Below are 25,586 nucleotides of genomic sequence, written 5' to 3' on the forward strand. Positions count from 1 at the left end.
TAGCAACTGTGTACTTATAAGGAGATTTGTACATATCAATGAATTTGATTATCGTAACTGCTAAGAACCTTATACATGTATGATGCTCATGCAATTTGTGTATGTTGTGCAGTAATTTATTTATCTAACGTATGGCATCATGGTATTGTACAGCACTTTCAGTTTACTAATAGTGCAAGTATCACCTTTAATGGAATGAGCCAAGTGTACAATAAACAATGCTACAGATATACCATTAACTATCAGGAGAAGTGATGATCATGTTAGTGTTACAGTCGAGGGGTAGCCAACGTCTTGGGACTCTCATACACTATCTTAGAATCCATTAAATATTTAGAAATACCAAATCCCGAACCACATACAAATGGGTTATTCGCATTTTCGTCCATTCATAAATTCAATTACTGTTGCCGCTCTATACAACAGTTCAAATTGACAGTGCAAAGTACACCTGTGTTTCTTCTGAAGTTCCTCTCATCCCTGTCAGCTACTCTCTCAGGTGTTCCTGTACAAGTATTAGCAAAAACTCAAGATAAAAATCAAAATTAGAATTATATTGTATTTAGAAAATATATTTTAACTACAGAAATATTTTTGAAATACTTAAATATTGGGACTCTCGTACACCATGTTGGGTTTTTGCGTAAGCGCTGGCTACCCCCAGTTACAGTATGTGACCAAAATAATGAATCATCTTGTCAAGTAGTAACTCACGGTGAGTAGCTATTAGTCCACTAATGTGTTGATTTGATTAATTTCTCTATGCAGCCACTCAATATTTATATGATGTTACAATTTACATGTGAATTGGCTTGATATTGTGTTGTGCTTAGTAATCCGTCTGGTGGTGAAGTGTTAAGTATCTCTACTAAGATAATTATCAGGCCACGTCTTGGTTATTGTTGTAAGTAACAATGTGGACCCAATCAGGGCTCAACCTAGAATATTAAGCTAGAGGGAGGGGGGAAGAAACCACTTCAGATTCTAGGGGGAGGGGGGGGGGGGCATGCTCCCCCAGGAAAATTTTGAAAATTAGTTGTAAATATGCTCAATTTTGGTGAAAATTTACTGTGATGCCATTGAATATTGACCATTCAATGATACAACTTTGGGAACAATTAAACCTTTCCATTTCTCAAGGCTTTAGGTATAAACCTGGGGGGGGGATAGCTGCCCCACCCCCATATTAACCCCTGTCAATGAGATCTTACTTGTAATCTCAGCTGCTAGCATTGTTGTCATAGTAACTAACAGAACAACCATCACTTCTGATATCATAAGAAGATTACTACAGTACCTGTACTGATAATGTCTTTAACCAAATGTAAGACAGCAAATCTACGTACATAATCACTGCATTATAGCTACAAGGTACAGTACACAACCTTGAATAGGTGACTACCTACACAGGATGCATGTACCACAGTGCTACTGAATGGTTAATGCAGACCTACTATTGAATATGACAGTGTTAATTGATAAATTGCACTTGATAGCTAACACTGTATAGCATGTATGTAGCCAGCTATGAACTTGAGGTTTAATATAAACTGGATACTGAATTTCTCGGAATTTTTATCAGCTACTTTGAGATGGAACACCTGGTCAAACATTAAGTGTACATAATTATGTTTGGCCAGCAGGATATAGATTGTGACTCCCATTCATGTATGGTGTTTATGTTATTGTACACCTTTCACTATAGAAAACTAAAATATGGGGCATCAAGTAGTCTCATAATGACTTCTGTTATTTTCTCAAGCCTAACCAAAATCAATTTCCCTATTAAAAGTAGAAATCATAATTTGGGTGAACCTGAGTGACTCTCACACTGGCGAGAATCTTGTAAAACTTAATTCTTTATTTTGTTTGTACAGTCAACAGTGTCACAGTAAGCATTTGAAAGATATGGTAGCAGTGTCATGATGGTAAGTATGTTGCAAACATGATGATGATGATGAATATGGGTATAGGATGAGACGTTATATTACCACCGTACACTCCACTTAATATCCCAAATATTTTAAGCCCCCAAGACGTGCAAACCAATTCTCCTTGTCAGCCAAGGTTTGACTCACAAAAGTCTATTTGATGAGTCCATGATGTGTTTATTGTACATATGCCAAAAGACACATATGTATCAGGCTGAAGCAACACCTAGCAGTAAAAATCAAGCCCATAATCCTTTACAGTTATTGAGGTATGTATAACCATGCTTATTTGAAGGCATCAGTGAGTTAGTCAGTTAGCCAGCCATTAAATAATAAGATTTATAAAGTTCCATAGCAACTTACTGGAAGCATTTTGGGCTGTACTGTAGAAATTTTTTGGCTTGGTTATACTTCAAAGTCATCAATACTGCTGAGGTGCTGTGAAGGTATTGTGAGGCTGGTTTCTGGTCAATATCATGATTTTTTTGTGAGAAAGTGTGAAAACTAATGCCCTACTGTATGATACGCAAGCAATTGTGTTAACCATGCAGCTAAGTTAAACCTGTTGCTAACCTGTTGTGTTGGAGTATGCACTGGTTGACAGTTATAAATCATGTTAAAATCAACAAACAAGTCAGTGTTAGGAAATTAGAGCGCTTACTGTACATCTGAGTTGTAAGGATCATAGAAATTAACCAATGAAACAAGGGAGGTCATCAATACTGTACCTGCAGCTATACCAGTCATAGATTCCCACTTAAGCTGGTCATATGAATAAAGTGCGTGAAGATTAAAATTAATGTCCATTAGTATAGCTGCATGTGTAGCTGACCACCTAGCTTGGAAAAGCCAAAAGCTATGGATTTGAAATTTCAGTTCACCAACCATGATGCATGTTTAACTCAACTTAGTCCACAGCAAGCTAGCTACTGATATGACAATGGTTTTGAGCATGCCCGGGGTGTGTGGGCCATTGGTATAGCAACAGAAAATGTCCAAGCGTGTTGTACAGAGTCTTCAGCCTTAATATTATCAGGTTGTCAAGGCCACCTGACCAACTCAAAGTGAAAGAAATGCATGTAAAATACATCCGGCCACTGAGAAAGTATCATGTTCCAGTTGGCCAGTGACATTCAAAGGTTCTTGTGGTTAACACTTATCCAGAATATAATTCACTTGTGAACAGCAACTGGCCTAAGCAAACTAGTGGCATGACCAAACTAGGGTATGGTTGTGGTATAAGTGTGTAGTGTATTTGTGTGGTTACTCATGCATTCATAGTGAAAAGTCAACTTCAATGGTGTGTGCATAGATTGAGGACTTGTGTGCGTAGATCAACAATAATTATTTTCAAACATTTTGCAGCATGTGAAACCTATATCATACTGTTCAAACATGTGGTGAACTGTATGTAATAGTCTTTAGAAGACCTTAACAATATTGTTGATGTGATATAAACATTTTTGCCAGTAACAAAAAAAATTACCCAGCTCTGGCCTACCTGTTTGTAATCAATAACGCAGATGAAAAACAAATATTAAATCAAGTTTGCTTGACACTGACTGACCACAGCAAACTTAATACCAAAAATGGTAAGAAGCCACAGTCAGTGTGTAAGAAATCTTATAAATTTTGCAATCTGGTTGGTAGCTACTAGAGTAGTTTGACTATGATATAGCATATTAGTGTATTCTTTAGCATAGACATTGGCATATTCTTTTAGTTGGGTTGGTTGACATGTTTAGCCAGTGAAAAATGGCTATATCTATCTGTGTAGTTTTGTGTTTCCTAGCTTCACTATATTCCAGTACAGCTGGTAAGCGTTACTGTAATAATTATTTGTGTTGTTATAAATATTATGCTCTATTATACATTTATTTGTGGTAATAATCAAACCACTACTCTGTGCATTGTTGTTATACACTATAGCAAAAAACTCAGTTGAAGCCTGTGTATCATTTGATGCAAACAGAGATGCTTTTCTTAATGTCAAATGGAATGTAAGTAGCTACTTCATACGTATGTATAGTGAAGCATTTACATTGTGTGGTTGTGTATACATGTAGCTTATGTCTTATCATGACGTTGTAGTCACATGTGACTAAGGAATTGTATCAAGACACACGGTAGTGTGTCGTGCGGCCCAAGAAGCCGGCGCGTAACAACCGTGAGTATATTGACAGGAAGAAAGAAAACGCAATTTTCGCACCTCCGTAGCTCTGTACTGCCTTGATGAAACAAGACGATTTTTGCTGTGAACACTCCCTCCACCTTCAGTACTCAGCATTCCAAATTTGAGCGAAATCGCTTCAAGCGTTCCCGAGATATGCGACTTCAAAAATTGGCTTAGTTTCTTCGGTTTTTTTTTCTTCATATTTTTCTTCCTCTTTTCGCACACTTACAAAAACTGCTATAAAACGCGAACGCCATATCCGATCGCCTTGAAATTTGGCACACAGAAGGGAGGTATAAAGGCGCATCTCTGTACCAACTTTGGCTGGAATACGATAAATAGGCAAAGAGTTATGAGTGATTATTTACGAAAAATAACACCAATATGTCGTCATGTCTACAGGGTAAACCGCGTGTGGGAAGAAGCTGAAAATCGGTGGGTGAATAGGTTAACTATTGACCTCAAACCTTTTGTGGTTTGAAAGAAATCGAGCTAAAAACCAGGAAGATACAACGAAAAAACCAACAGTGTGTAACAATTATGCAATCGAGATTAGCTAATAAAAAACGACTGCTTGCCACGCCTACCAGGTAAACCGCTTGGGATAATGCTTTGAAAATCGCTGTACAGATGGAGTTATCATCTTAGAAAGGCTCTTCAATGGTGTAGAAGAATCAGACTTAAAGCCACGGAGTTATAACACGAAATCCAACTTGGTGTAGCAAGTGCAAGATCGAGATACTCTAATAGAGCAGTCATCCGAAGAGAATTCAAGAGATCAGTTAGAAACAAGTAACCTGTATAGAGATCAGCTACAAACAAGTCACGATCAGCCACAAACAATTCACCCTGTAAAGAGATCAGCTAGAAGAAGTTACCTTGTAGGGAATTCATGCAACTATAGAAAGAGATAATTCAGCTAGAAGAAATCACCTTGTAGAGTTCAGCTACAAAGAAACCACAAAGTAGAGAGTTCAGCTACAAACAAATCGCCCTGTAGAGAGATAAGCTAGAAGAAGTTACCTTGTAGAGAGTTCAGCTACAAAGAAACCATCATGTGGAGAGTTCAGCTGCAAACAAATCACCTGTAGAGAGTTCAGCTACAAACAAATCTCCCTGTAGAGAAATCAGCTAGGAGAAGTCTCCTTGTAGAGAGTTCAGTTACAAAGAAACCACCATGTAGAGAATTCATTTACAAACTAGTGACCCTGTAGAGACATCAGCTAGAAGAAGTTACCTTGTAAAGAGTTCAGCTACATAGAAATCATTCTGTAAAGAGCTCAGCTGCAAACAAATCACCTGTACAGAATTCAGCTACAAACAAATCACCCTGTAGAAAGATCAGCTAGAAGAAGTCACCTTGTAGAGAGTTCAGCTACAAAGAAACCACCATGTAGGTTCAGCTAGAAGAAGTTACCTTGTGGAGAGTTCAGCTACAAAGAAACCATCATGAAGAGAGTTCAGCTGCAAACAAATCTCCCTGTAGAGAGTTCAGTTAAAAGAAGTTACCTTGTAGAGAGTTCAGCTACAAAGAAACCATTCTGTAAAGAGCTCAGCTGCAAACAAATCACCTGTACAGAATTCAGCTACAAACAAATCACCCTGTAGAGAGATCAGCTAGAAGAAGTTACCTTGTAGAGAGTTCAGCTACAAAGAAACCATCATGAAGAGAGTTCAGCTGCAAACAAATCTCCCTGTAGAGAGTTCAGTTAGAAGAAGTTACCTTGTAGAGAGTTCAGCTACAAAGAAACCATTCTGTAAAGAGCTCAGCTGCAAACAAATCACCTGTATAGAATTCAGCTACAAACAAATCACCTGTACAGAATTCAGCTACAAACAAATCACCATGTAGAGAGATCAGCTAGAAGAAATTACCTTGTAGAGAGTTCAGCTACAGTAAAAAGAAACCACCATGTAGAGAGTTCAGCTGCAAACAAATCTCCCTGTAGAGAATTCAGTTAGAAGAAGTTGCCTTGTAGAGAGTTCAGCTACAAAGAAACCATCATGAAGAAAGTTCAGCTGCAAACAAATCACCCTGTAGAGAGATCAGCTAGAAGAAGTCACATTGTAGAGAGTTCAGCTACAAAGAAACCACCATATAGAGAGTTCAGCTGCAAACAAATCACCCTGTAGAAAAATCAGCTACAAACAAATCACCCTGTAGAAAGATCAGCTAGAAGAAGTCACCTTGTAGAGAGTTCAGCTACAAAGAAAACACCATGTAGGGAGTTCAGCTGCAAACAAATCTCCCTGTAGAGAGTTCAGCTAGAAGAAGTTACCTTGTAGAGAGTTCAGCTACAAACAAATCACCCAGTAGAGAGATCAGCTAGAAGAAGTTACCTTGTAGAGAGTTCAGCTACAAATTTAAAGAAACCATCATGTGGAGAGTTCAGCTGCAAACAAATCACCTGTAGAGAGTTCAGCTACAAAGAAACCACCATGTAGGGAGTTCAGCTAGAAGAAGTTACCTTTTAGAGAGTTCAGCTACAAAGAAACCATCATGAAGAGAGTTCAGCTGCAAACAAATCTCCCTGTAGAGAGTTTAGCTAGAAGAAGTTACCTTGTAGAGAGTTCAGCTACAAAGAAACTACCATGTAGAGAGTTCAGCTACAAACAAATCTCCCTGTAGAGAGTTCAGTTAGAAGAAGTTACCTTGTAGAGAGTTCAGCTACAAAGAAACTATTCTGTAAAGAGCTCAGCTGCAAACAAATCACCTGTACAGAATTCAGCTACAAACAAATCACCCTGTAGAGAGTTCAGCTAGAAGAAGTTACTTTGTAGAGAGTTCAGCTACAAATTTAAAGAAACCATCATGTGGAGAGTTCAGCTGCAAACAAATCACCTGTAGAGAGTTCAGCTACAAAGAAACCACCGTGTTGGGAGTTCAGCTAGAAGAAGTTACCTTGTTGAGAGTTCAGCTACAAAGAAACCATCATGAAGAGAGTTCAGCTGCAAACAAATCTCCCTGTAGAGAGTTCAGTTAGAAGAAGTTACCTTGTAGAGAGTTCAGCTACAAAGAAACCATCATGAAGAGAGTTCAGCTGCAAACAAATCTCCCTGTAGAGAGTTCAGTTAGAAGAAGTTACCTTGTAGAGAGTTCAGCTACAAAGAAACCATTCTGTAAAGAGCTCAGTTGCAAACAAATCACCTGTATAGAATTCAGCTACAAACAAATCACCCTGTAGAGAGATCAGCTAGAAGAAATTACCTTGTAGAGAATTCAGCTACAAAGAAACCATTCTGTAAAGAGCTCAACTGCAAACAAATCACCTGTATAGAATTCAGCTACAAACAAATCACCCTGTAGAGAGATCAGCTAGAAGAAATTACCTTGTAGAGAGTTCAGCTACAGTAAAAAGAAACCACCATGTAGAGAGTTCAGCTGCAAAGAAATCACCCTGTAGAAAATTCTGCCACAAACAAATTGCCCTGTAGAAAGATCAGTTAGAAGAAGTTATCTTGTAGAGAGTTCAGCTACAAAGAAACCACCATGTAGAGAGTTGAGCTAGAAGAAATTACCTTGTAGAGAGTTCAGCTACAAAGAAACCATCATCTAGATAGTTCAGCTGCAAACAAATCACCTGTAGAGAGTTCAGCTACAAACAAATCTCCCTGTAGAGAGATCAGTTAGAAGAAGTTACCTTGTAGAGAGTTCAGCTACAAAGAAACCATTCTGTAAAGAGCTCAGCAGCAAAAAATCACCCGTACAGAATCCAGCTACAAATAAATCACCCTGTAGAGAGAACAGCTAGAAGAAGTTACCTTGATAGTTCAGCTACAAACAAATCACCCTGTAGAGAGATCAGCTAGAAGAAGTTACCTTGTAGAGTGTTCAGTTACACAGAAACCACCATGGACAGTTCTGTAATAAATATATGTATTATATATATAATTTGTACATTTACTGATAAAATCAGAAATATTTAAGGTACATCTGCTTCATCTTTAAAAAGATAGGTTAAAAAAGTCCCAAAGCAGGCCATAGGCCGACTTTGGGGTATACAAATACAAAAAGAAGTGAAATCTAATCCAAAACAGCCAAGCTGTAAAAAAAGTGTGCGGCCCTCAAAAAGGCTATGGTGACAAAAGATGTGAAATCCAAGGTGGCGGCCAAGAAATGGCTGTGATGGTAGGTTAATGGTAAAAATTTTAATAACAACAATTCAGGTGAATTTTGTGCCAATTGACCAAGCGGTACCAAAATTCACCTGAATTGTTGTTATTAAAATTTTTACCATTAACCTACTATCACAGCCATTTCTTGGCCGCCACCTTGGATTTCACATCTTTTTTCACCATAGCCTTTTTGAGGGCCGCACACTTTTTTTACAGCTTGGCTGTTTTGGATTAGATGTATTATTCTTCATCTATTTTGATGGTTTCAAAAAATAAATAAATTATGCTTTGGGTATAGAATGAAACTGATGTTACGATAGTTGCACAGGCATATGACATAATACAATTATTACATACTGTATGTGTAGTTGGTATACACATCTACCTATTAATGGCTCACCTGTATATAAAAATATATGTATGGTGAAATTGAACTAGCTACTGTACATATAAGGAGATTAGGCCATTAATTACCTAACAATGAATTTGATTATCGTAACTGCTAAGTAAACTGTTATTGTATGGCATCATTAATATAGTGTATGTACATTTGCAGTTTACTAATAGTACAAATATCACTTTTAATGGAAGGAGCCAAGTGTACAATGGAGATAATGCTACAGATATACCATTTACTATCAGGAGAGATACTGAAGTTGTTAGTGTTACAGTATGTGACCAAAATAATGTGTCATCTTGTCAAGTAGTAACTCCAGGTGAATATCTATTAGTCCACTAATGTGTTGATTTGATTTTAATGTTTCCATGCAGTCACTTGATATTTATATGATGTTACATGGAGAAGGATCAATAACGGTGCATTGGAATTTACATGTGAAGTGGCTTGTAGAACACCATCAATTTTAGGGTGTAATGTTGCCCTTAGTAATCCTGGTGGTGGTGGAATGTCTAATGTCATTACTGGACTAATTGAGGATATCGGGCCACGTTTTGTTACCGTTGTTATTAACAATGTGGACCCAATGAGATCTTACTTGTATTCTGCTAGTGCTCTTGGCATAGTGAACAGAACAATAATTTTTACTACCCCTGTAAGAGGAAGAATACCTGCACTGATAATACCTCCAACCACATGTAAGAGGAAAATCAACATACTCATTAGCTACAGTAAATTACATTATGTAAAAAGGCAATGAGTATCTATATGTTATGTTAATAGTTGTAGTAGTTGACAATTAACATACCATATTCAATAGTATATTATCTGCATTAACCATTCAGTAACACTGTAAAAATACCAAAATAACATATCACACCAATTTCCTGGCAGTGGTGGAATGTCAAGTATCATTACTGGACTAATTGAAGATATAGGACCACATTTTGTTACTGTTGTTATTAACAATGTGGGCCCAATGATACCTTATGATTATCGTGCTAGTGCTTTTGTCATAGTGAATAGTACAATAATTTTTACTACCATTGTAAGAGGAAGAATACCTGCACTGATAATACCTCCAACCACATGTAAGATAGCAAATCTAAACATAATTGTGCTATATACAATAGAAAAAGACAATGGGTTAGTACCATATAGCCAGAAAAATTGGTGGGAGTAAAATTTGGAAAATTGTGGTGTTTTGCCGATTGCAAACCAAATCATTGAATCTGTATAAGCTCTACTAAATTTGCCAACATTTTTTCTTGTCAAAATCCTATGTGGAAAATTCACCTAAGTTTCCTCCCACCAAACTTTCAGCTATACATTAGTAGTTGTAGCAGCTATTATATTGTAATATCATTGGACTGTCAATAACCACACTATACAAGGTACAGTACACAACCTTGAATAGGTGACTACCTACACAGGATACATGTACCATACAATAACAGTGCTACTGATGGCTAATGCAGAGTTACTATTGAATATGCCAGTGCTAATTAATAAAATTGTGCCAAGAGCACTTGCTAGCTAACACTGTATATAGTGTAGCATGTATGTAACTTGAGTTAGTATAAACTGGATACTGAATTGTTATCAGCTACTTTGAGAGATGAAACATGGAACACATAGTCAAACATTAAAGTGTTCACAGCAATGTATTTTTGGCCAGATTGCAACTCCATTCATGTATGGTGTTAAGAATATTGTAGGGTTACATGTAAGTCTCATAAAATAAATTTGACTGAAAGTTGCCCAGTGATCAGCAGTAAAGAAAGAAAATTTCTTTTAATCATTACGACACTGACATTTGCTCTTGCACAAACCCAGTGTAAAGTAGGTCATGAAAGAATCCAGTGGTGCTTTTCCTAAAACAAAATAAGAGCACAGAATCTAGTCAACCAAGTTGTAAACATTAGTTTTACACTTACGTAGACATCAGCTGATTTAATAGTAAATGTATACATGTAAATTTACTGAGCCATATTAGTCAACCCTCATAATTAGTAGCACTACGTCTGCGTGTATATTGTAGACTGATCACTACTAGGGCTGGGCGGTTTCTCGGTATTATAGTAATACCGCGGTATTGCAATGAAACGATATCTGTATCGCGTAGATTTCGGCGAAACGATAATATCACGATATCGATATTATTACGATTTTTAGTGTTTGTGACAGCTTGTTAAGCCCTTAAGGTTGTTATAATGCACCTCAAATAAACACGTGATACTACTGCAAACAAGGACCTAGTACTAGCTAGTCAATTTTTTTACAAAGATCGAGATACTCTAATAGAACAGTCAGCTAGGATCGAGATACCCTAATAAAGCAGTCAGCTACTCTAATATAGCAGTCATCTTTAATAACCGCGATAAATAGTAATATCGTGATATATTTCTGTACGATATATCGTGAAGCGAAACTCCAATACCGCCCAGCCCTAATCACTACCATGTTATTATGATGTTATGATGACCTCTGTCGTTTTCTCAAGCCTAACCAAAATCGATGTCCCTATTAAAATGGTAGAAATCATAATTCAGGTGAACCCCACACTGGTGAGAATCTTGTAAAATTTCCTTAATGGTCAAAAGTATGGTCAAAAGTGTTACAGTAAGCATTTACAAGTGTTTACTCAACACTCCTAACAGTTTGTATGGTAGCAGTGTCCTGTATGCTGCAAACATGTTATGTTTAGTGAAGCTAGCAGTGTAGTGTTACTGATTCTGAACTTTCCTATTTGTTTGTATACAACTGACTGAAGTCCGAATTTCTTTTGTCCATGCTGGACTCAATGATAGTTTAATTCTGCAGTAGCTAGCATGGCTTACAGAGCCAAAGGGACTCCCCCAGCTGTGACACCATATATGTGCTAGAGACCAAGACCAAACTTGTTTCTGAGAGCTGCCCTCTAGAGTCACAGACCAGCCATATGACAAGCCATTCTTGTACAAAATATACATTTGATTAAAACAATGCTGGATATAATAGCTATGTTACAAGTTACAACAATGGCATCACAGTGCAGCAGGTTTCATTAATGAAATGATGACTTGTACTGCTGCACCTTGAGCTCAGCTACATTATATAGCAGCTGGCCCAGATCCCCTGATCATTTTGTTTGTTGGTCTGTATGCAATGTAACAGCCTGTACATGTTTAAAATAAATAATGTTGTAAATAACAGTATGGACTGATGTGTTCTTCATACTATGATATTATACTTCTAGCTAACTATGAAGTACTACACATATTTCACTAATTCACTTCATTCTGGCATGTCATACATGAATCTGCAGTAGTGGAAGTAGTATTGATTTTGATTTGTTAGGAGCTTGTTATAACAAAACCACTGAAATTGTAGCATCACTGCATAGAACCAGTTGACGTAAGCTTTGTAATATTAAAACCGCTGCATTTAATTAAGCCAATCAGTGCTCTTTTTGACAATATCAACTTATCGTGAGTTATAGATGAGTGCTTTTGTAAGTATAGAAACACTGGCTAAGAGCTAACAAAAGTAAAGTTAGATCAAGTTGAGCACCAACACCACCAAGGCATAATATTGTATATTACTCCTGGGTCAATCCATGCCATCCCACCACCTCATTATGTAGTGCCAGGCTAGTGGCACAGCTCAATAGGTTCACACTGCAATTTATCCCTAATTGTGCATTCCTGAATGTAGGAGTGATGAAAGAGTGTCACGGCTTACAAGCATATTATTATACACATGCTATCTGAAGACTCCTTAGCCAGTAATTTACCAGTACAGGTAAATATAACTAGTTTTTCTACACTATAAAACAATGTGATGAATTTCATATCTTACTGTACCTTTCTAACATTTTTAGAGATCATACATACAGCTGTGGGAAGATATTTGTTTAGCACATTTCATAAATCCCCAGTGTAGTATGTAAATGCTTAAAGATACTTGTAACATTGCTCTATGTATTTTTTTTATTAAAAATTTTTTGTTGCTTTCAGTAAACATTACGCAACCTGCTGCTGATGTGGTTAATGTGTGTCAAGGAGACAGTGTAACCTTAAGATGTAGAGCAATCTTCAGGGATGTTCCAGTACTTGGTTCATGGGATAGAAATGATACACTAGTTAGTGCTCAAAACAACACACAAAATCACTTCATCCAATTCAATTCAGATGGTCAAGGACTAACAGATCTCATCATCACTGATATTGGACTAGAAGACAACAACACTCTATACACGTGTCTTCATAGTAGTACTCCTAATAATGATAGTGTCTTACTTGCTGTGGAAGGTATACTAATTGTATTTAAATGCATTTTACATACACGATAATTATTTGCACAGTGGAGTTATAATATTAGCATTGCCATGTCATTATTAAACTGAATGATAACAGGAACTACAATACTGTGATTACCATACATGCATAGCTCCATGATTCCTCATCCAAATGAAGCAGTTTTACTGCCTGCTGTGTTGGGTACATATATCCTATATGGATGAAATCACTCCAATCATTCCTGAGATACACCACTCTAATAAATGACCAACGTTTTGGCTTTTGTTTCTTTGTTTTTCTTCACTGTGTGTAGCATTAGTACTGGCTATGGAAATGCAATTTTTCAACAACTGCAATACCTATGTATCTATTATGTAAACACAAAATTCAAATCATATTGAGATCATCAATAGTATAGGGATGGTTGGTCGGTGTTAAATTATTTCTAAAATCAACACAAGAGTGCAGAAATTAAAATATGCATGTGCAGTAGTAGACTTAAAATTGAGCAAGGGAGCATGACAAAATGTATATATAGCTTAGTTGTAGTTATAGCACTAATATGTTTTGAGGAAATGCTATATAATATAATATGTATGCATATCGTACATGTACATTGTAGCTGTATAATACTCCCAACAACTCAGACAGTCCAGTTTCAACATTTTTCAGTTCAGTCGTCACTTTTTGATGCAATTGTCAAAATTTAAAACTCTAAATCTTATTGCAAGCATGTACATACATACCCAGCCATGTATATGACTGTTAGGCCTGTATCAAATATGTCAGCATAATAAAAGGCATAATAGTATCATGCCTTTTGTTATGCTGGTATATTTGACGCAGGCCAAACAGTTGTACATATGAGCATGTCACTTACAAAGTGACCGTTCTATTAAAGAGCATCGATCCAAGGAGCTATATGTACAATGCATTTGAGTGCTATATTGCAGTTGCAATTTCCACTAACTGCTCCATTTAGGTAATACATAGACTATCAGTCAATTAAGCTCCTTATGCTGGCATAGCACTCTAGCATATTAGGTGGATATTTCAAATTATCCATGAAAATTAGATTGATATTCCCTAATGCAAACTGCAATAGAGCATTCAAATGCATTGTACATAATAGCTTCTTAGATTGATACTCTCTAATAGAACAGTCACTTTGTAGTGAAATACTCTAATAGAGTATTCACTGATTAAAATGTTCCAAGATAATTGTAAGAAATAATTTAGGAGCATAATGCAAGCATAATGGGAACAGTGAAGAGCATAATACAGTAGGTGAAACTTTTCGGAAATTTCTGAAAGTATTTTGGGCAAAATTTCGAGCATATTTGACCCAGGCCTATAAACGACTGTACATATTAACAATGGTGCTCATTTTGAGTACTAGCACTTCAATTCCACTGTAGGCAGCCTACTATCTCCAGGAGACATCACAATTACTGATGGCTGTTTGAGTATTATTACATCATGGAATCCTGTCACTAGTGACCCAGTATGTGGACCAGTGTCATATGATGTGACAATATCACCATCTGATGGAGTAGTGATGATGAGAACAACTGACACTACCTACAATTTCACTGGATTAATACCTTATACTAACTATAACGTCACTGTGGCTGGCAGAAATTATGTTGGTGTGGGGGAACCTGCTAGTGTGATAGTGAATGCTCCAATTATAGTAAATAGTGTTCCTCATGGTAAGTACATGTATTTAGTGCAGTACACATACATGTATATGGTGTACATGTATACATGTGTGGATATTGTCTGTTTTCAGTATTCAATACAGCATAATTCACATGTGCTTTGTACAAATCATGTATTTGTAGAATACTAAGAAGGCTTAAATTAATAATATTTACATAATTGTGTAATACATGCAGCAATTTTCAAAAGGGTAGGGTAGATATATCACAGCATTAGAAAGTAGAAGAGGATGATGATGCATGGAAGACACTGAATCTAAAGCTTGTACCATTTAGATGTCACCATGGACACTGGAAGTGAAACTGATGAAACCCACTTATAATTATTCATATATATACAGTTAGGTTCTGGCCATTTCTACCTCACTAGGTCAGTTCTGGAGAGGATTTCTAGACCACAGTGCACTTCCCACACCTCCACAGAATTGTACAAATTCATTGAGCTGAGAAAAACAGACCAAGCAACACTGGACTATGGGTATTCCATGAATGGATAAAGCATGAGTGTAGCTATAGTAACTATTTTTAGGTGTGGGTTTGACTACATGCACAGTAGCACTGTAATATGTTTACATTGAGATCAAACATGTACCTGATGAAGCCAACACTGTTTACATGTATGTATGTATACAAAAGATTTACAACTATAATTTTATTGCAACATATGTATGTGATATTTGTTTATATTTTATATCAGCTATATATGTATGTGTCTACAAAAATTGTGATTAATTCAGGATTAAGCCTGCATACCTTCCAGAGCACCACTCACATTCAAAGTGAATCAAATGAGGTTTTTTGCAAATGCACTATAGCACAAAATGTGATGATATTGAAGTTTGTATAATTATTGTATTCAAGGTGCTAAACCATCCAGCTACAAGATTGACGAAATTAAACTTGTGATTTTGATTAAGATAAATACTGGGCCATGTGTTGTGTGGCCCAAGAAGTCATCATGCCATGCCAGATAGGAAAAACATGCAATAGAACAATTTTCACTCGTTTGTCTCTTCATGATTAAAAATCCCTAATGGGCAATGCAGTGCAATTAAATGTTTCTAAATTTTTTCGTACATTTTACTTTTTAGATAGTAAAATGCAAATATTTAACTTGATTATTGCTATGACATAGCAAGTGGGTGTGGTTAGCAGCACAAGGCAAAGATGACTATTGTATTAGTTTGTCATGTGAACAACAGCTCAAATCAATTAGTTTAGCTAAGTAGATTTAGAAATTTAAAATGTCCCACACGTGATCAACTGTGTCTTTGATTTTATAAAATAAATTGGCATCCATTTTACTATGTATCTTCTGCATGTTAGTATTTTACACCCTTGCTGCCATATGAAAAATATACCACAATTAATTAGGACTTTAATACTCCCACATAAAGTACAACATGGACGGGGGAGTTAAAGTTAGCAACTGCAACATTTAAAGAGGTACAGATGATTATTGAGGAAAAAAGATAGTTGATTAGCTCTTATTCCAATAGTATAGTTTACAAATACTTGCCTACATAAAGTAGGTCATGTTTCTTTGCTTACAGTGTGACTTTTTACATGTAGCTATACATATTGTACAGTAGTACTATAGCTTATAATAAAATTCTTTTCACAGTGAGGAATTTAAACACCAGAACAACAAATGCTACAATCACAGTTATGTGGGATGTTGCTATTTGTAGTGGAATTGTAACTTATTATGTGACGTTATCTGATGCCAATGGAACTGTGATCACTTCTGTTGCTATCAGAAACTTTCTACAATTCACCTTTACAGATTTGATGAGCAATACATCGTATGCTGTTACTGTGTTAGGTGCTAATGAATTTGGTAATGGAACAGCTGAAATGACAATAGTAACAACTGGAGCACTACCACAAGATAATGAAGGTACAAATTTATATATACATGTAGTCTCTCCAATATTGAAGCTTTGTGTCATTTACAACTATGTACTTGTGCACACTTAGCTACCGTAATTTGCTTTTTTTCGTTGTAAAATAATTATTGTATGCAAAATTTGTACAAAAATCCTTGCACGAAAAATTTTATACAAGATAGAACTATTCTAATAGAGTAGTCATTTACATAAATCATACAAAAATATTTTTACACGAAACTTTTTATCACGAAAATTTTTGCACGAAAATAAAGCAAATTATGGTATTCCTTATACTTCTAGTTTTAAGAATCAAACTCTCTGCATCTTCAGATAGCAATAGGTCTTCTCTTGCCATTTATTCATATAGTGAGACTGCATGAACATTAGCACAGATGACCTCAATTATGGGCCTCAGCTAATTAGTCATTTACTATTTTCATCACCTTACACTTTCTGGTGTTGCGATGTATTTCCCACCCTCTATCCTCTCCCTTTCATGTTTATGTGAATATCATTTATTTAAGCCTTCAAATATGCAATTTCTACAAACTATCCCACAGTTAGGGATGCGGCGATTATGCTGGCATAATTTCGGGCATAATAGGTATGTGTGGAAATCAGGAATTATGCTAGCATTTTGAGGTGATTATAAAGCTTTAACAGTAGGAAAATCTGCAGATTGCACAATTCCGTTAAAAAAGATCGAGATACTCTAATAGAGCAGTCAGAAACTCTAATAGAACAGTCATTGAATATTATTTACTCTAATAAAGCAGTCATATTGAAATGAAATTCTCTAATACAGTAACCAGCTAAAGAATTCAAAACTATTTGAAGCCTAAACATCAATGAAAATGGTCTGATACAGCAATAAACTGGCATTATTAGCCAATTATGGTGGCATAATTTTGGGAATAATGGGCAATTCTCAAAAGCATAATAGGTGATTTTTTGAGCACTGCTCAAAAGCATAATGCTCAATTTTTGGAGCATAATAGCCTCATGCCTACCCACAGTACAGTCAGTTTGAACTATGCAATGTTGCTGAAACAGTCACCTACCGTACAGGCAATATACATACATACATAACCTATGTACATGCTTATGCTTACACTGGGATTTAATGTCAATTACGGCCAGCAGTTATAATATTGATTTAGCAGTTCTACACTACGCTAGATGCTACATCAGTGACAGATACGTGTACATGTCCACCCCATACCAAGGAGAACCACAAGCAAAATATTTATATTGTATTTATCCCGTAGACACACCTGCATGGGCTTTTTTCTTCATTCACTCGTAAATCAGATTAAAAAAATCTTGTTTCTCCTAGTTTGTATATAACAGACATCCTTGTTACAATTCATGGATTTTGTTAATTGTAGTAAGCCTTGCTTGGAATCTCATGCAAGATCTTATAGATAAAGATAATAGAAGTTATAGTTGTAAGAATGCATTGCTGTGTTTATGGAGTTAGTATTGCATGCATGTCAGGATGTGGATTACTACAACACTTGTTATAGGTATTGTTTTATAATTTCTGTGAGACTCTGTTCTGTTTCAATCAACATGATTATTATTCTTACTTTGGGAGAAATGGCTCTTACAAAAATGTGAATCCATGTACCACTTAGAATGCAATATTGCTTAGTTGTAATCAAATTAATTTTAAGACATTTTTTGGTAAAAAGTTGCATAATCTATGTTATGTTTTAAAATTGTACAACCCTTAGTGAGGTGATACTCCTCAATGACAAGATATGTACAATATGACTATATCAATTACCTACCGTGGTTAAAACAGAATCTAGCTACAAGTGTATCTATATCAGATGATGACAATTGCCATGATTCAGAATTTCTTTTTTATATACAGTAGGATCTCAATTATCCCAATCTTGATTATCCAAACCTCGATTATCCGAGCAGTATAAGTGACTGCTCTATTAGAGTATTTCGTCAGTAGGTGAACGTTCTATTAGAGTAAGTGTATGTTCTATTAGAGTAGTTGAACACAGTTCTGTATAAATGAATGGGCTTCATTTATTCAAAAACAAATTCACTTAACTGAACAATTTTATGATTGAACTAGCACATAGGTGTTATAATGGAGGTCCTACTGTACTTAAACAAGTCATTTTGATAATAGTTCTGAATTTCAAGGAGGAAATTTTTTCCAGATACAGTGTAGCTTCCAATCCATGAAATCCCCCCCCCCCCCCCCAAAAAAAACACCCACTTTATGGTACCATCTTGTACAAGTAAGGTTTTCAAAAATTTGTTCATACAGGTGCTGATGAACCATCAGATGAGAATCGCCTCTCAACAGGAGCAGCAGTTATCACTTTAGTGGTCACACTTGTTGTTGCTACACCAGTCACTACTATCATTACTATTATGTGTTACAAGTATTGTAGTGAGAACAAAGAAAAAAGTGGAACCAGTGATCGATTTATACCGCTTGGACAACATGTCAAAATGGATGATAATCCATCTTATGCTACTACTCAGGACACTTTCAAAATGGATACTAATCCATCTTATGCTGTTTTGGACAAAGGCACTATCAAAATGGATACTGACCCAGCTTATGATATTATGGACAAGGACTCTATCACTAATCCATCTTATGCTATTATGGACAAAGGCACTATCAAAATGGATATTGACCCAGCTTATGATATTATGGACAAGGACTCTATCAAAATGGATACTATTCCATCTTATGCTATTATGGACAAAGGCACTATCAAAATGGTTACTGACCCAGCTTATGATATTATGGACAAGAACTCTATCAAAATGGATACTAATCCATCTTATGATATTATGGACAAGGACTCTATCAAAATGGATACTAATCCATCTTATGCTATTATGGACAAAGGCACTATCAAAATGGATACTGACCCAGCTTATGACCTCATTAAGTAACTGCACATTTTAATACACTGTACAGTCTGTGGTCATTATGATAAACAAGTGGATACATGCATTGAGATAATTATAACACACTAACAGTGAAACCAAGAACTCTTATTGAAACCTGTCTATTATAGTATGGTCACCTTAGTACCTGGCCTTCTTAAGCAGGCCACTTTGTACACAAGTGGGGATCTTTGTAATGAACCCTTTAGACAGATTACCTTATTGTACAGTGACCAGGTTTCTCTAAAAGTCCATTACAGTGTAGCTATACAGAATATTTCTTCCAAGCATGTTGAAGTTGATAAGGTCAAGAAATTATAATAAAGCCTTTTATAACAAAAATTTGTATGTAGCAGTTTTCAGTGATGTGTCTCATAGACCACTATAGAGACACAATTTGAAGTGCTGTGTAATAAAGACAAAGAAGCCAGAATTGTCTCACCTGTTACAATTTTTATCACGGTCTCTACTTTCTAGAATCTTCACTCAGGAGATCCAGGAGCTGGCAAGGGGAAGGGCACCAAACAGGCTAAGTTGTAGGTGGTTGGGGAGAGCAGATTCTCTTGTTGTTGCTGTATTTTAAGCAGCAATGATTACTCTTTAGTAGGTTGATTTTTGTCATTATGGCCTTTGCAGATGGTTGTGTAGTCTTAAAAGGCTATGAAAGCTTAAACACCATAATTATTTTTAGAGGCATTTAGTACATACAGAGGTGCCAGGTGATAGTTTCACAGCTGTTTTAACTTTGGTATCAGATGAGTGTGCAATAAAATTAATGGCGGTAATTAGTGACTAGTGGTAAAAAGCAGTTTTCATCAGTTACATAAATTGATTTTGGTCTGACAAGGTATATACAAGTATTCCAGTATAACAAGTAAATGAAAAGATAAGTATTTCTATCAAAAGAAATATGCTTCTCTCACAGAGGGGGGAGGGAAGAGTAATTCAGTGAACACACGTTGTGAATTAGTGTACTGTATTTACAAATGCCAAAGTATTTATTACCTTAGGCACGGCGACTATTTAAAATTGGCCACCACTTGATGTTCAAGGACAACGCTTAAGCCTTTTTCAAAATCGATTGTTGGACTACTGAAGGCGCAGCATTTAAATAGGTATTTGTTGTCCATATCAAGAGCACATCAAGTCCTGTCATAACTTTGTCAATGACTCAATGCATTTGTGTACACATTTAACACTGTAGCTATAATAGTGAGAGTATATGATAAAAACATCATCACTTCATATTGGTGACCACAAAGTTAATAAGTATCACAATAATATTATCATTAATGCATATAATTACAGTGCTCAGGTAGTTTTTATTATAGCAATACACTTCAAGTTGTATAGACAGTGTTACCATACAGAAAATTGTTGTTGTTGCATGGTCAAAGCAACTGAAATAGCCTCCAGTAGTATATAGCCTATCGTATATATTTCTGTGGTTGCTTTATCTGTGAGACACACAAACAATTTCTGTGTAGCTAATTTTATGCATACTATTAGCAAGAGTTAATAATAGAGCCCTCCCTATTATTATTAACTCTATTAGCAATGTCACAGAATTTATGGGGTTCTAGTGAAACTTCTGCTCACTGGAATAAAAGTATAAGGAAAACATTATAAATTATAAATCCGATTAGGGATCACAGAAAAAAAAAAGGGAAACAAGGGAGGTTGTGTACACCTGCAGATATACTAGTGGACATTTAATCCTTACTTCAGTCGATAAACATGACTGAATTAAATGTCCACTTGTGTGTAACACTGTGAAATGGGCTGAACATAGCTCAGTGAAAATGAAGTGTAATGACCACTTTGCTTTCGAGTCAGTAATTAATAGGTGGGGTGCATTCAGATGAAACATCAAGTGTGACAACATTCGATGTGGTATGTGTGGGTTCACCAGTCACACAAAAAAGTAAACAAATATAAGGAGAATAAAAAGGAAACAAGGGAAGTCTTATATAAACGAAGAACAGTAGAAGCACATCTGCAATCAACGGAAAATACAACGCTTGCCATTTACAGACATAGGGAAGCCATCACGCACTACCATGAATCAACACTTTGGGCTGTCAGCAAAAAGAAATAAGACACAAAGGAGGAAAAAAGTAAGTCCATGTTGTATGTAGTGTTGCACCGATATGCATATTTTCACTTTTACCGATACCGATGTTTCACTCATTCCTGTAGCCGATATGCCGATATTTACCGATATTCTTCTATTCTGTAGGTCAGGGGAGAAGGAGCAAAAATCATCTAAAGTTTATGTGCGTGTATAACATAATTTAATTACTTGCGTGGGCGGCCAATTCTACAATATTTGCTACCAGTGTGCCACTAACCCCTTACATGGAAATGAAAGCCAAGTAGTTATAAAACACCTAAGTCAGCTTCTTAAACGGAGTTTTGGTGGGATTCCAGACCCTTTCCAAATAGTGATTGGTTGATTGCGTGGGCGGCCGATTAATATACACAGCCTATTATAGCCTTGCAGCCACACTATTCACACATAAACAAGCCTAAATAGTTATAAACAGGTACAACAAATAAATGTTTACCACTTACCACTGCATTCACTGCTTTCTTTTAATTCTGTCACATGTTTATTACTGTCGTTAATGATTGATTGTGGGTTTAGGTTATCGGCAAATAACTTCCTCTTTGTAGCCGATACCGATACTTGCAAAATCACCTTATATCGGCTGTTACCGATTATTCAACCGATTATCGGTGCAACTCTAGTTGTATGCATTGTAACATACTGCAGTATGCCAAAGGCACCTGTTGGGCTGAAGCAACATTGACCAGTGAAAAAACCAAACCTGTAGCCTTAGCCATTGAGTTTTATACTTGTCTGAAGGCATTAGCAAGCCAGCCAGCCAGTCAGTCAGTCAGTAGAAAATTCCATTGAATAAAAATTTTGTAGCAATCTATTGGAAGTGATTAGGGTCATACTAAAAGCACTTTTGGGCCTGGTTATACCTAACCAATACTTCCTAGGAAGGTATTGTGAAACTGATTTTTGGGTGATATATTTAGCCAGAAATACCCACACCTTCATGATCCCTAATATACAGTACTATCATACTAAGCATATTGTATGATTAATCTGCTAGAAGAAAGTTTTGAAGCTTTGATTTGCAAAAATTGTGCCTCTCATATATAACCCACTGCATGCATGGTAGCTACCAATGTGTATACATGAGACTCATGATGGATAAACTAATGTTTTTTTATACCACAATAGTTCTACATCTATACTGCAGTCAAGCATCAAAATTTACTCTATTCTGTACCACATTACAACATACTCTCAACAGAAAACAAATATATTGTTCATTACAACATAACAGAAAGTTTGAACTTTCACTGCTATCACCTTTCACAGGTAAGTATGTAGCAGCCACAAACTGTGCATATACGTAATAGCAAAGTTATAAATTTAGAGTGTTTATTATTTACGAAGACAGCCTCCACTGTAATTGTCCACACTTTCATCTTACGGCTGACAGTAACCCAGCCCTTCTCCTCAACATGTAGTTACCTGCATGTACATTATTAGTCTCCCAGATCATGTGTCAGTAGCCAGACAATGGGACCTACATACAAAACACACAGGTGTAATAAAACAATGCTTTATGATATTGAATACAAGTATATTTTGCAGTAGCATCTTTTAAAAAAGTGCTCAGCTTTTTTCCCATTCTTATAAGGTATTGTACAATGAAGAGGTCCTTTATAAAACCCACAAAAAATTAGGTCACAGAAATACACATATTTGTACCCCCACAATCTATATGCAAAACACAGCATTTTCATAGAGAATCTGAGGCAACAACTTTCTGTAGCAAGCACCTTTCTGTAGCAAGCACCTTTCTGTTGCAGCCCCATGACAGTGTACCCAGGGATATTAGCAGTAGACTAATTGTAGACCCAAGTTGATCCCCTTACAAACCTACTGTTCTATTAGAGTGGTCTTACATTTGCCTGATTGTCCTACCGAGATAAAAACAGTGGGTTTGTTGTGACAACTGCAGAATCCAGTAGAAGAGAGACACTTTATCCTGAAAGTGGACCCGAGATTGCATAGTTATCAAGCAAACTCTCTGGGTGAAAGAGACTGGACAAGAGGAGAACAGAGCAAGAATTCCCTCTGGTGAAAGAGGCCGGATGTGGGACCAGACAAAGCCAATTGAGTCTCGTCACATTGTAGGAGTTGTTGGAGAGATGTTACTACAGAACCAATTCTTGTAAGCAGCTGTCAGTGGATGGACTGTGAAGGGATAGGGACAATTGTGAAGTGTGAGAATGATTGAAAACTGTTTGGCTTACTGAGTAATTGAACATGAACAATTGTGAAGTCTAACAGAAGCAATAAAGAATTTAGAAGAATGATGATACATGCATGCTTTAAATGAGCAATATTTAAGCTTGGCGGTCCAAGGGAGGGCTGAGCGATACTACCATTTTAGTGATATATCGCGATATTTTGAAAGTATCAATATCGCAATATTTTGTTATTAACTATCATGATACCATGCCTGTACATTACTGTCATTAAAAATCCATTTGTTATGCAGTACTAGGCTAAGAATCCTTGTAAATGATAAAGTCCAACCATCTGGTTTCCCCTGCAGAGAGGTGTGAACACCATAACAACCTCAAAGCATGTGTTACAATAACTGTTACTGTAAACAAGGATGATAGTGGCTAGTTTGCTATCACCTATAAGGACTTCCTGCAGGAATGCTGAGCAATACACTATGTGGCACCAGCTATGATTGACTTATTTGTAAGTATCATGAACTATTCAGTATCGTGAACTATTCAGTATCGTGAACTATTCAGTATCGTGAATAGTGGATTTAGTATCAATCATGATACTAAAATGGCAGTATCGCTCAGCCCTAGTCCAAGGGGAGTATTGTAACAGAGTTGTGGACTAACTGTATTATACTGTGTACTTGTATACATGTAGTGTATTGGGATCACTTTAATAAGAATACAGTAAGAACTATGTGGCATGAGGGCCAGGGTCCAGTCCTTGCAGGAGCTCCAACTGTTTACATATTAGAGTACAGTGGGACCTTCATTATTCCAATGTGTGTATGTCAGTTTATAGTCATGATAGTGCACTGATAAGTGAATTTATTCAGATAAACAAAGCCCATGCATTCGTTAATGTAACACTGTTCATTTACTCTAATAGAACATACGCTAACTCTAATCTATGTACAGAACACTCTAATAGAACACTCACTTCAGGAGGTTGGAAGCGTAATTTTTTTCGGGTTAATTGCATTTTTGAGATTGTAAGGTGGGGTATGGCATTGAAGGAGGGCAGCAACTTTGAATGGTGGCTGTGATACTCATTTCTAACCTTCTTGGTGGTAGCACATCGGTGCTATTGTTCGTCTGGAAGCTTTCTTCATCTTTCTAGTTTCGTGTAATCCCCAACTAGGGCGCACACCACTACAGTCCTAGTGAAGTACGCTGCATAGGATGACTTCTTAGGTGTTTATTCATACTGTTTTCTCGAGTGGGATTCCTCTCTCTATCTTTCTAGCTCGTCAACAAAGACATTTATTGTATCCGTGAGATCTCGCGTGATTTATATGTAGCCTAAGTGTAAAAAACTAACTCGGTGGGGCTTAACAGGGCTTATTGTGCCAATGCCATGTATATTTCATTATTAGTCTCCCAGATCATCTATCAGTAGCCAGACAATGGGACCTACATACAAAACACACAGGTGTAATAAAACAATGCTTTATGATATTGAATACAAGTATATTTTGCAGTAGCATCTTTTTAAAAAGTGCTCAGTTTTTTTTCCCATTCTTATAAGGTATTGTACAATGAAGAGGTCCTTTATAAAACCCACAAAAAATTAGGTCACAGAAATACACATATTTGTACCCCCACAATCTATATGCAAAACACAGCATTTTCATAGAGAATCTGAGGCAACAACTTTCTGTAGCAAGCACCTTTCTGTTGCAGCCCCATGACAGTGTACCCAGGGATATTAGCAGTAGACTAATTGTAGATCCCCAAACCTACTGTTCTATTAGAGTAGTCTTATATTTGCCTGATTGTCCTACCGAGATAAGAACAGTGGGTTTGTTGTGACAAC

The 25,586-nt window shown here is 36.4% G+C and overlaps 1 protein-coding gene and 1 long non-coding RNA gene across 2 annotated transcripts in view; one reads left to right on the top strand and one right to left on the bottom strand.

Annotated features, from left to right (window-relative positions):
* Positions 1–19,528, top strand: part of LOC136263621 (uncharacterized) — a gene marked incomplete in the record, with an annotated part of 463,802 nt that extends 444,274 nt beyond the window's left edge. The window contains 7 exon segments of the mRNA XM_066058254.1: positions 8,777–8,936; positions 8,992–9,315; positions 12,616–12,909; positions 14,316–14,609; positions 16,243–16,518; positions 18,804–19,160; positions 19,401–19,528. Of these exon segments, the coding sequence (XP_065914326.1) occupies positions 9,126–9,315; positions 12,616–12,909; positions 14,316–14,609; positions 16,243–16,518; positions 18,804–19,160; positions 19,401–19,447 (1,458 nt within the window).
* Positions 19,529–22,700: 3,172 nt separating this feature from the next.
* Positions 22,701–25,586, bottom strand: part of LOC136263742 (uncharacterized) — a 139,601-nt gene continuing 136,715 nt past the window's right edge. The window contains exon 7 of the long non-coding RNA XR_010704773.1: positions 22,701–23,049. This is a non-coding gene — a long non-coding RNA (uncharacterized lncRNA). The remainder of the gene's footprint in view (positions 23,050–25,586) is intronic.

The sequence above is a fragment of the Dysidea avara genome, chromosome 1 (assembly GCF_963678975.1).
Source record: "Dysidea avara chromosome 1, odDysAvar1.4, whole genome shotgun sequence".
Taxonomy (NCBI): Eukaryota; Metazoa; Porifera; class Demospongiae; order Dictyoceratida; family Dysideidae; genus Dysidea; species Dysidea avara.